The following is a 13470-nucleotide window of genomic DNA, read 5'->3' as shown; positions in this document are numbered from 1 at the left end:
GCGTGTCATATGCACGCAAAATTGGACTTTGGCGTATGAATTGAACAACTTTTTAAAAAGCATGCTATTTATACGCATGTCATGAGAATGGGTTGATACTAATTCTGTTATGATTATGATGTGCTTTCAACATATGTAGGCAAAATAGTTTTAGGCATAACTTAAATGTCTTAGGGTAGTCTGAACTATGAAAAAAGACTGCATAAAAGAGGATAGCTTACATTCCTAGGACATAACAAGTATTACCTACAGGCCATGTCATAGCATCTACAGTAAAATACTGTCAAACACAGACTCCAGCCTCATCATAAATCACATAACTGGGCTCTAGTAATGTTATCCTCGAGTGAAAGATGGTCCCTTTTAATTGCAGAGAGCTGGTTGAAATAATGTCAGTCCTTCGTCTCTGTTATGCTGCTATACAGGTAGTGTGCTGTCAACTAGCCTTGAGCATAGCATCTTACCTTTGAAAGGACAAAAGTGATTTCAGAGACCCTGTGTCTTGTCAACACGCTTTCAACTCCAATATCTTTAACAGCTCATATTTCACTCTTCTGGAATGTTGTTACCTTCTCACAAACAAATGTCAATATTAACAATATAGCCAAAGTCCCAAATCAATCCGAAGATGTTTATGTAATTGTAATGTAATTGTTTATGTGACATTGCGGTTGAAATTTTCTAATTGTATAGTGCTATTTAAACAACAGAGACATCTTTAGGGTTGTTTACTTGTTGTCATACATGGAAAAAATGAGATGCAGCCTGTTAAAAGTCAGTTTGACACTTGCACCCGCTGGCTGTCACCATGGAGACAAGCCCATCACAAATATATCTGTATTTCTCACAGTGAGACAACTTTCATCTTAATTCAGTCCTAAATATTGTTTTCATGCATACATGTCAATGGTAGCACAGTATACACAGTGTTTTCCGTCATTTTACTCCTTAAAAACTGAATTGATAGAGATCAACACATTTTTTTGTCTGTATGGTTTTTCCAGTGTTTTACTATAATAACCTTCTTCAATTGAGCTTGAATTAAAGGTAACTTGTATATTTAGCTCTTATTGAATGACTCCCTTTATTAAAGGATTAGTCAACTTTCTTAAAAAAAATCCAGATCACCACCATGTCATCCAAAATGTTGATGTCTTTCTGTGTTCAGTCGAGAAGAAATTATTATATTTTTTTTAGGAAAACATTCCAGGATTTTTCTTATTTTAATGGACTTTAATGGACCCCAACACTTAACAGTTTTAATGCAGTTTAAAATTGCAGTTTCAAAGGACGCTAAAAGATCTCAAACAAGGCATAAGGGTCTTATCTAGCGAAACGATTGTCATTTTTGGCAAAAAAAAATATATGACTTTTAAACCACAGCTTCTTGTCTTCCTCCGGTCCTGTGACGCGCCAGTGCGACCTCACGCAATACGTCATCACGTCAAGAGGTCACGGATGACATATACGAAATTACACCCCAGTGTTTACAAGTGTGGAGAAAGAGGACCATTCCGACATTGTTGTATGTGAAATGATACTAATTAATGTCTTTGTGTCAGTTTATTGTTTAAAATGGTCCGCAAATGTACATTTTATATATGTAACACGTGACCTTTCCACGGCATTACGCAGTTACGTGAGGTCATGCTGGCTTGTCACAGAGACGAGAAGTTGTGGTTTAAAAGTGCATATTTTTTATTTTTCTTGTCAAAAATAACAATCTTTTTGCAAGATAAGACCCTTATGCCTCGTTTGAGATGGTTTGGAGTCCTTTGAAACTGCAATTTTGAGCTGCATTGGGGCTGTTGGGTGTTGGGCTCCATTGAAGTCCATTAAAGTGGGAAAGGTCCTGGAATGTTTTCCTCAAAAAACATAATTTCTTCTCGACTGAACAAAGAAAGACATCAACATTTTGGTAGATATGGTGGTGAGTAAATTATCAGGATTTTTTTTAAAGAAAAATGGACTAATCCTTTAACCCTTTTGTCTAGGAATGACTCATTTTAGGGTCGCCTCTCACCTCCAAATCGATAGACAGAGCCCAAACATCCAGCGCTGTAGATAGTGAGTCAGGGATTGAAAGCAGCTCGCCCCTCCTCCCCAACAAGATACGACATCCACCTTTAACATAACATCATCAAACTTCAGCCAGAGAGCAGATCACACAGGCATGTGTCAACAATGTACTGTTGTACTCTTTTACAAGGGCTTGAATGGGCTAAGGATGTCCCAGACATTTCCATTACACTGTTAAATGTGCCTGCAGCAATCATAGCATATAGTTTGGGAACCCCCTAAATGAAAACAGTCTATCTAATCAAATCAAACTACTGTACAGCAAAACTTTTATTGAGTGAAGAGTATACGGATGTTCATTTTTTAGTTTATTTTGTCTAAAGCTACTGTAACACATAAAAACACGGGCAACAGTCTGGTTATTTTTGGTTCTTTAGCAAAAGAGGTAATCATTTGACACACGTATAATGCATTCATGAATGCATTAGTAACTGGTAATAACACAGAAGCAACATTTTTCCCACTGTAAAAATCATGCTTTTGGTCTAGACCTTTCATTTCCTTGCATACTTCTCAAGCCTCAACACCCCTTTAAAAGCATGCATCTAAATAATTGTATCACTGTCTTCTAATAACTGCCAAAAAGCAGCTTCTCATTATCTAACCTTAAGACTAAAGATTTACAAATCTTGGTTATGACCAGGCTATCTCTAGTTCTCCCAGCCTGTGGATGGCTATCTAAAAGGACCTTGATTTATACATGGCGACTGATAATTACTACTGTCTCCCCGTTCGTCAAAAAAAAAGTTTTAAGAGCGTGCTTAAAGTTCTCTGTACAAGGCAATTAATCTGCCAACCTCTCTTGTAAATCATCAATGTTTATGTGTTGGTTCACATGACTTGGTCTGGGACAGCGGGTGATTCAAGTGTGCAAATGTTTCCATTACATATTAATCAAATATTGCTGGTTGTGGGGTACACAGACACAGTAATGAAGTGGAAAAATGAGATAATAAATATTCAGGATAGAAGAATAATGTGTTAGACATGGAAAAAATGAGATGCAGCTTGTAAAAAAATCAGTTTGACACTCGCACCCGCTGGTTGTCATCACACAAATATTTCCCATTGAGACAACTTTCATCCTAATTCGGTTTTAAATATTGTCTTTATGTGTATTTATGTCAATCAATGGTAGCACAGAGTATAACCAGTGTTGTCTGTTATTTTTTACGAATTGGACCAACTTAAAAAAATACTTACATTTTTTGTTTTTTCAACTTAAATGTTCAAGTAGTGACGGCTGGTAACTTATCTTCCGAGGGCGGCAAATTCAAAATATGTGTCGTGTGTTGCCCGTCATGTCAAAATGTGTGTTCATTGCGTCATGTGAACTAAGGTGTATCATACGTCATGTCAAAATCCCCCAAATTTAAGTTAAAACGATTTTTTAGGTGTTACCAATGTAACCCCTTCAAATTCCGTGGGAGGGACACTGCATTATCTGACAGAAAACTTTATCAAACGACTCAAAAACAAAAAGCGAAACATTTTACATATCTTTGGAAAGCTGAAATTCTTGTGATTCAAATTTTTTAAACTGTTTTAAGATACATTCAGGTACAATTTGTGTCCATTTTAGGCATTTCTTTTAGCCTTTTTTTCAGAAATGCTAAGGGGTTAAGTAATTTTTTAATTTGATCTAACTTTTTACATTTTACAGTGTACTCTTTTAAAACTGAATTGATAGAGGTCAACATTTTTTTGTCTGTATTTTGTCTGTCTCACGAAATTTCATTATATAGTCACATAATTTTTTGATTCTTTTTGACAAGTTTTTTTCGTGATTATCACGTATTGGTTACTAAACTGTTTTGTCCTATTTTCTTACCATTGTTGGTTCGGAATAGTATAATAGTATAACAATATATAGTAATAGTATAGTAAAATAGTATAAACCAATACATAAAGTGACATTCTAATGCAAGCACCAAAGCTAACCCTAAATCGAAGGGACAATGGTTTGAAAACAGGAAAAAGCAGTTGAGTAATCAATAAGTGATAATCACACGTAAACAGGAATTCGTTTTACAATCACAAAAAACACGCAAAATTTGTGATAATATCACAAAAAAGAATAAAAAAATTACGTGACTATAGACGGTTTCATCGGATGCACATGCGGTGATGTGACACACGTCTGGATCCGAACTTTACTTCCGGTTTCGTTTTTTTTAATGGTCTGACTAGTTGCTAAACTGATCTCTTGAACAAATGCCTCGTCGAAAATAACAAATGTTTTGGTTTCGTATGTAATCTATGTGTTGTTTTTTGCTTGTTATATAAATAAACTACGTTTAAAGAACTTTGTTGTTATTTATTATTAGCGGAGTTTATCGGAAGTTGCGTGCGGACCACGACAGCCGCTTGTTTATGTTGTTACTGCTGAAACCGTCTATATCACGAAACCTTGTGAGACTGGGTGTTAATAAAAATTCAGGATAGAAGAACCAATAAAATACTAAGCATGTTCAACATATTTGTTTAGTGAAGTCTTGTGAGAAGTGCTTTGCTAATGATACCCTGGGAGACAGTTTATTCTTATGGGCTATTCAGGTTAAGTGTCCAGCTCAAGGGTGCTTCTTAACCTTTGACCTAGCCATCAACAGTTCAAAGCCTTGACCATTATAAACCACTTTTGGTTGACAGATCAGATATAAGGTGAAAGATTGGAGAGAACTGAATATATCCGAAAGAGTTGTTGGTCAAAAGATATTTTTTAATGTTGTGTTCTCACAGTGGTTTTTTACCTGTGGAAGAAAAGATAACTGTTATTGTCAAGTACTTCAGTTTCCAAACTTTTTCAACAAAACCCTTAATTACCAAGTACACAAGTCTCCACTTTCCGTGTTCATGACCCATAATCTTTTCCCTCAAGAACAGTGAGAAAAAGCAGCAAAAAACAATTTTGTAGACGTTCTCACGGTTTTGCCTGTCTGGCTGCAGTAGTTTTGGTCATTGGGAAACACTGTCCATTACCTTTCCAATGCAGTTTCCTAACAAAACATCTGTAACCTGTGCCCATTTAGCATACACTTTTATCCAAAGTATAAATTGCAGTGCATAACAAAGTATACATTTTAAATACTGTACACTCTAAAAAAAATCCGTAAAAAAACGGACAAAGAACTGTGTAAATATGAAGGAATTTTCAGTTTTTATGTTTTACAGGCATTTATCCGTTTTTTAATAACATGTTGCATTATGGGTGCAATAACACCTGCTGCAATCTTTCACTTTTGCCTCTCTATCCCCATCTCTGTTTGAAACCTAAAATTACAACTTGCTTGCAGAGTTATTTTCTAACATGGATGATGTTTAACTTCCAAACAAATGCTGTCAGAACAAGATACAAGTGTTAAACTATTCCAGCATCAACACATGTGATTTAGTAGACAAATCTTCCCTCCGACGCGACGTGCAAGTCAAATGGACACCCACCACAACATTCATCACATCAAATCTACAGCTTGTGTTTCTTTTCGATTCTTTTGAAGTCACCACTATGGTGATTGGTGTTCCCTTTAGTTAGGCTTTTGTCCCTTAACCTTCCAGAACTGACTCTGCTCTTTTAGCATTGCAACAGCGTTTTTGCTTGTAGCAATTACAACTTGTTTGCAGCTTGAGGAAGGAGAATTGTCTATGATGTCATATAAGTTTGGTTGTTTTAGTGTTATGCTGCCTAACATTTAAATATGAAATGATAAAATAAGAATAATGAACTGAAATGTATAAGCGTGACACTCTATGCTGATCTAAAAACACACTGTATTGAATAAGATTTGCTGCAAATGTGTCAGCTGTGGATTTTGCTTCAGAGATATCAACACTTTGGATACAAATCTCAACAATGGTGAGAGCAAATGTTAAGGGAGTTTTCTACAATCCTGGTACCCAGAATGCATTGCGGCATGAAGCTTTGTTGTTGATTGTCACCATTGTTGCGTTTCATAGGCAGATTGAAGTGTCCCTAAAGGTTACGGACAATGTTCTGTAAATTTACGGACAGTGTTCTGTAAATCTACAGAATGTTCAGTTTTTGAATAAACAGAAATTCTGTAAATGTAACGGAAAAAGTACCGGTAATTTTCTGCCAGGACATTTTCCGTTTTTTTACGGATTCTTTTTTTAGAGTGTAGGTATGTGTGTTTCTGCACTGTCACTGTCCAAACACTTATTTTGAATTTGCGCCCCTCGGATGAGCAGTCACGAGCTGCCACTGATCAACTCGAATTTACAATTCGTATTTAAATGTATATATTTCAAGTTGATTAAACATGGGTTTGAAACCTACAGTTTGACCCCATGACCTTTTGTGCTGCTAACGGAATGATCTACCACTGAGCTATACAGGAGCATATTTAGATGTTATGTTCTATATTTTAGGATGTGTCACTGTCAAAATGGTATGCTTTTTATTCAAGTTTGAATTAACACCTCCAAACCCAGCCTGTTATTAGCATGCAAAGGTTGTGGCATTTTACAACTAATTTCAAATTACAGAGCTAACACGGTATGACACAATCCACAGCCCTGTGTTTAAACAGACCTGCATTTTGGATTATAATTGCAGAACAAGAAAAGGAAGAGGATGTTGTAATTTATACTTAAGCAACTATATTTTCCGCTAACAAAAACCAATTTGCCTTTCACTGCGCAACTGGAAAACACCCCACGCATATGAGGGATATCAAGTCAACATGTCTATCGGTCAAACAAGTTTCTTTTAATTGTGACCATGCATGTTTTAAAATGTAATGTGTGTATAGCAATTTTAAATACAGCTTGCTATAATGATATACAGTGTGTTATGTTTTTGTAGCGCTTTTCACAACAACTAGCAGCTTTAAAGAAATGCCCAATATTGTGCAAAAGTCTTGGGCTACTACCATCTTTGTTGTTCTAGCAAAGTTTTAATGACTCACATTTTTTGCTCTATGTATTAAGATAAGTGTAAAAATTAGGCATAATTTTAAGAACAAAATGGATTCTTCTGACAAAAGTCTATGTTTAGTTTGATCTGTGTTGGCTGTAAGCACATCTTAAACTCTTTTGAGGTGACTGAAGTCATAATTAGGATTTCATTAAGCGAGCCTGCTTGCAGGTTCCTGCTGTTGTTTAATTGTTAGAGGAGCACACACTAAATATTTGACTTTTTAGCTTACAATTTAATTTTGTTTTTAGTACTGCATACACATTTGCTGTATTTTCTCGTTGTTTTTAATAAAGACAGAGAAAAAACTATATACACCATTGCAAAAATAACAAATGTAATGGTGGCATGGTGGCGTTTGAACAGTACTGTATGTTTTAATATTTTTATTGTCTTCAGGCCCTATAGTGAACAACTTTACATCTACATCAATGTTTACACCTAGTAAGTAAAGCAAAAACAAAAGATGATGAGGTGTATAAAAGAAAAACCTTGATAGTTAGGGATGCCCGTCATGCTCTGGCAACAAATAAATGCCCCAATGACAACAATATATAACAGTATAATACAGGTCACATGTTCAATAAACAGAGAAATGCAGCCTTTTGATGCATTGTGAGTGTTATGATTACCCTTGAGGAAAAATGTCTTACAAACTCTTCAACGGTGGGATGCAGAAGCCAATGTGATGCATGCTGACAAACGCAGACACCTTAACATGGTGGAAGTCATAATTAGGCCTTTTCTGTCAAGCAGTTAACAGTGGACAGGAAGGAAGCAATGTTTGAAATGGCTTCTCATTCCTTGTTTAAAGATTATTGCACCACCACCCGCTGCTGATATGATCTGAGCTGTTAAAAAAAAACACTCTTGAGCCGCTGGTTTGGCTGGAGGCTTCAGTATGTCATTGCTCTTTGTAAAATAAACACAAGAGAAAAACTTTTGTCATTAAGAGCCAATAACAGGTTTAACCAGTGACTTCATCATTTGATTTTAACTCGTAACTGCAAAGATTGATTAGTTTAATTTTCCTTTGTCAGTGAGACTATAAATTAAGATTCATATTAGGGAATGGGGTATATCCTGACACTTTTATTGAAGTTGTCCTCTAGCCAAAGTGTAGCGCATTGATAAAACTAAAGTTTATAGATAAATTTCAAGATGTCTGGTAAAAGGGATTAAGGGGGACATTTCACAAGACTTTTTTAAGATGTCAAATAAATATTCGGTGTCTGCAGAGTACCTATGTGAACTTTTAGCTCAAAATACCATAGATAATTTATTATAGCATGTTAAAATTGCCACTTTGTAGGTGTGAGCAAAAATGTGCCGTTTTTTGGGTGTGTCCTTTAAAATGCAAATGAGTTGATCTCTGCACTAAATGGCAGTGCTGTGTTGGATAGTGCAGATTATTATCCCCTTCCGACATCACAAAGGGTGGCAAATTTTAATGAGCTATTTTTTCACATGCTTTCAGAGAATGGTTTACCAAAACTAAGTTACTGGGTTGAACTTTTTCACATTTTCTAGGTTGATAGAAGCACTGGGGACCAAATTATAGCACTTCAGAAAAGTCAGATTTTCATGATATGTCCCCTTTAATACTAAAAGACTATTGTTTTATGTGTACTTGCAAACATTGCATTATTTCTCTTACTATCTGAAAAGGAAAACATTTTATTCAAAATTGTATTTGCCAGCACCCTCCTCAGATTATTTAAAGAAATGTGGGTCCCACTTCAAGTTTTTAACCTGTATTAGCATGCAAAGTTGACTATTACTATTAAGCCACCACATAGTCAAAAAAATAATTAAAACATTGTTAAGGAGCCCCTAAGGGGACATGGAGCAAAAATGAAATAAAGTTTAGTTCCATGTGCGCACGTGAAACTTTCGCGTGAGCATGTGAAACTATTGCGTGCGCACATGAAACTACCGCGTTTAGTTTCGCGTCCTCACGTGCGCGCGATACTTTCACGTGTGCGTGCGAAAGTTTCACGTGAGCACGCAAAACTAAACCTAAAAAAAAATCTGGCCATAAAGGTACATGAAACTAAACTTTAGATTTTTTCTACTCCAATGTCACCCCAGGGGCTCGGTAGTTGTCACTGGCGCTGTGCCCTTTTAAAAAGTAGGTTTGCACTTAAAGGGTCCATGTAGTAATGCCTCAGAGGTACATATTAGTATATCAAAGGTACCACATATTGGTACCAAATATACATGTAGTACTGTGCAAAAGTCTTTGGACACCACCACCAGACTTGTTTTAATTTCCATCCATATTTATTTTTCAATCTATTTTATTAAGATACAAACAGAAAATACAGGAAATATGTACAAAAAATTAAAAAAATAATTTTCAGGACTAAACGTCTTCTTTAGGCATTGTCTGTGTTTAGTGTGACCTCTTTTGGCACTAAACACATCTTGAGCGTTTTTGAGCAAAATTGAGTTAAAAGACTAATTTCTTTAAAATTAAAAATTAGGATTTAATTTTATTTAGGTTTAAGAGATCCTGCAGTTTCCTGCTATTGCTCAAGTAGAAGGGGAGTTTACCCTAAAAACTTGACACGTCAGTTTACAATTTTATACAGTTTTAATCCTATATACACATTTTCTGTATTTTCTTGATGTATTTTATTAAAGAGACTGAGAAACAACTATATCTATATAATTACTATAACATTGCAAAAACGAGAAATCTAATTCTGGCATGGTGGCTTAACACTTTTGCACAGTACTGTGTGTACCTCATGGTACATACTAGGACCTTTTTGAAGTATTTTGACCATTTTTTCAGATTGCATGATATCTGTAGACCTGAATATTTGCTTTGACATAAAATTATTTGTAGAGCACTGACATACAAAAAAGACATCCTCTTCACTTTTCTCCTGTGTATCTCTCAAATAGGCAGCTGTACAAGACTTTGTCTAAACATACGGTCATGTGATCAAAATTCTGTGCCTTTTCCAAGATTAAAGGAAGGAAGTCATGGGATAGAAACAACATGACGGTGAGTAAATGATGACAGAATTTTCATTTTTGAGTGAACTGTTTCTTTACACTCATCTTAGGGAACGTCTCACAACAACCATCTTTTTATACAGCAGAAGAATTATAACAAGTTGTCCTCTGGGACACTGTTACCATGTAGCCAATATACCGGACTTTAGTATATTCAACAATTAAGAAAAAACATTTCGGGATTGCAACACATAAACCTTACAGTCCAAACAGGAGATACAGAAGCTGTTTGTGAGGATAAAAAGGCAAAAGCACCAAGGCCCTTAATTCACAGTCATCACAGGTAATAATTGTAAAATATCAGTGCTTTAGTTCCACCACTTTGAAGTGAGGGGGCTACTGCCTGTTCTTGCCCTGTAGGAAGCCGACTTTAGATTTATGACTTTACAGACAACCAAATTACACTGTCCCTTGCTGCAGCCCAGGAAGGCCAGTAATCGCTTAATACACAACAGCTAATTGCGACCATACACAGATACAGAGTTTATGTGACACATGATAAGTGTTTTTCCATCCCTCTGGCACAGAAAAAGTGTAAAGGCAAATTGGTAAAAGAGGCTTATCTGATGAAGTCGTAATTTGTCATGAATGTTCCCATTTTTCTCTCAACACCTGGGACACAGCACAACCAATCCATCTGGATCATCTTGGGAACGAAATATTCATATGAAATGCTTTTACGCTGATGTCATTTATTTATTATGGATTACCATGCATGCTTTAATGGTTCTTAATTAGGAATGTAGCCCTTTCAGCGCTTTCATAGCATGAAGTTTCTTCAATTTGTAGTGTTTAAAGGGATAGTCCACTTTTATTGAAAATATGCTCATTTTTAAGCTCCCCTAGAGTTAAACATTTGATTTTTACCGTTTTGGAATCCATTCAGCTGATCTTCGGGTCTGGCGCTAGCACTTTTAGCATAGCTTAGCATAATCCATTGAATCTGATTAGACCATTAGCATCGCGCTAAAAATAACCAAAGACTTTCGATATTTTTCCTATAAAATGCTAGATTATTTTCAACCCAGCGTTGAGTCAAAAAGGGATGAAAAGACAGTGATTGGTTTCAGTATACTGTTTATTTTTGTATTTAAATGTAATGTGCGATTGCACACTTATTGGTTGTCTGTGTCCCTGTCGCTCAGTTTGGATAAAAGCTGCCAAATGCATACAGGTAAATTGGTGCTTTGTTCTTTTTGCGATAACAATAATCGTTAAATAGTCAAAAACAAACATGCAGGCATTTTCACCAACTTTGAAGTTACGTGCATCTGTCAGCCTCGCAGATTCCATTCCTCATTTTCAGCACCGTACAGTTGGAAAGAGCAGATCCTGGGTGTTGAGGAGGTGTGTCAGAGTCTGTTGACTGATGTCTACGTTTGCCTGGAGGGCACTTGTAAACACAGAATACACCTTTACTTATAGGCATCTGGCCAATGTGACACGTCAGGTTGCCTTTAAAAGCCCCGCTCACCTTTGTTGAGATTGTCAGATCTCATCTGGTAGGACTGTGGAGAATTGCAAAGATATATACGCAAGAGCTCCTTCACATACATTACTGAGGACCGGCCATACGTCTTTTCAACAGCGATGAGTCTGGGTGGTACCAGTACTGAATCAGAAGTATCGGAGGATGAGTTGGAGGATTGTCCATCGGGTCAAGACAGCGACTTTGAAAATGAAGGCCCCCAAAAGCTTTCTTCCCGCTCTGAGTGCTCATCCTGCCACAGCGACCCAGAAGAAATCAAGGTGGTTAAGAGGCGTAGCCGGCCTGTGCGGTCCAAAGCGCGAAGAGCCGCTGCCAACGTCCGAGAAAGAAAACGCATCCTAGACTACAATCAGGCCTTCAATGCTTTGCGCACCGTTCTCAAGCATGACTTAAGTGGAAAGCGACTCTCCAAGATTGCCACGCTGCGCCGCGCCATCCACCATATCTCAGACCTCTCTTTATACCTGCAGACGCACTCGACCGCAGAAGCAGATTCGCCTCCCTGTACCCATACGGAGTGCTACAGGCAACCAGAAGTCAACGGCTCCCTGCCAAGGACTTTTCAGGAACCCGTAGAGAAATACATTCACCATCAACGAGAGATCCAGAGAATGCATGACCACCAGACAGTCTCCCCAGATACACCTATGTACCAGGATATATCAAACTCAATACACATGGCTTCACCATCCTCACATTACAACCATTACGACCCAAATACCCAGGTGCACATGAGCCATGGACACTACGGTCACCATTGGAGTGACCAAAACAGTGATTTTAATAGTGGACATCAACATGGGATGACATGCCATCCGAACCACGTGGAGACCTACGCAGAGACTGCTAACGCACCTTTGGCTTGGCACCTGGGTTACCTTCAAAGTCATGGATACCAACAGTCACTAAGTATGCACTGAAATGTTTGTATCTTTGTACACTTATGATGGAAAGCTTTAGTTGTAAAAGTTAAAATGTGATTTGCATTTGTACAAATATGAGTGATGTATGTTTGTCGTCTTTATGAGGCTGGATGATTTCTCAGGCTGGGAAATATACTGTATATTACAGCACATGCCTGTTTAAAATATGGTGTATGTTGTAAATAATGTGTCAAAATAAAGTAAACCATTATTTTTTTGATGATGCCGATGTTGGATAAAAATTTAAAGCTTTTAAGATTTTTTTCTTACCTAAAATGCATAGCTGAAAAATATGTTTGTCATATGCACAAACCCCAAATAAAGCAACTTATGATCAATTTACTTTCTTGTTTTAAACAATGTTAGTTGTATATATTCATTGATTTAATAAAATGTGTTTAATAAAAAATAGAGAAATTGAATCTAATGAATAACACTAAAATCTAACCATACATATGTGCTATTGCATGACTATATGGTTCTACATTGGTGCTTTATAGGTGCTATATATTTCTTTTATTTTTTTTTATTATATTTCTTTTAATTATTCGTGCAGGTTGAGTTTCTTTCTGCAAACTAATAGTAGTTTCTGAAACAACTGGTTTAGTATCTGCCAGCAGAAGGGGGCAGTGATGGACCTTTTACCGAAGATCTCCCCCTCGGGTTGATATAGGGAGGTGATTCCAGTAAGGTGGATAAAAGAGGTACAGGAAGGAATTGTTTTGAGATCTCGTCTCTCCCTCAAGGCACCTATATGACTCAACTCTTTAGGTGCAATCCGATTGGCTGAAGCTGGAGAACTTTATTAGATTTTATTCCTCTTTACATTGAACACTCTCAAAATAAAAGATACAAGAAGGTACAAACGTGGTCACTGGGGCGCGGTACCTTTTCAAAAAGTACACATCTGTACCAAAATGGTACATATTAGGATCTTTTTAAAAGGTACTGTACTGAACTTTTTACCTTTTGTTTTGACAGGATCACTTGTTTATAACCAAACCAAAAACCGCATGTCT

The 13470-nt window shown here is 36.7% G+C and overlaps 1 protein-coding gene across 1 annotated transcript; it reads left to right on the top strand.

Moving 5' to 3' along the window:
* Positions 1–11294: 11294 nt before the first annotated feature.
* Positions 11295–12880, top strand: LOC129437345 (class A basic helix-loop-helix protein 9). The gene has a single exon (XM_055195481.2). The coding sequence runs from the start codon at positions 11630–11632 to the stop codon at positions 12446–12448; it is 819 nt and encodes a 272-aa protein (XP_055051456.2). The 5' UTR covers positions 11295–11629; the 3' UTR covers positions 12449–12880.
* Positions 12881–13470: the final 590 nt, after the last annotated feature.

The sequence above is a fragment of the Misgurnus anguillicaudatus genome, chromosome 24, assembly GCF_027580225.2.
Source record: "Misgurnus anguillicaudatus chromosome 24, ASM2758022v2, whole genome shotgun sequence".
Lineage (NCBI taxonomy): Eukaryota > Metazoa > Chordata > Actinopteri > Cypriniformes > Cobitidae > Misgurnus > Misgurnus anguillicaudatus.
The sequence above is the reverse complement of the archived record's forward strand: the minus strand, read 5'-3'. Positions and strand labels throughout refer to the sequence as shown.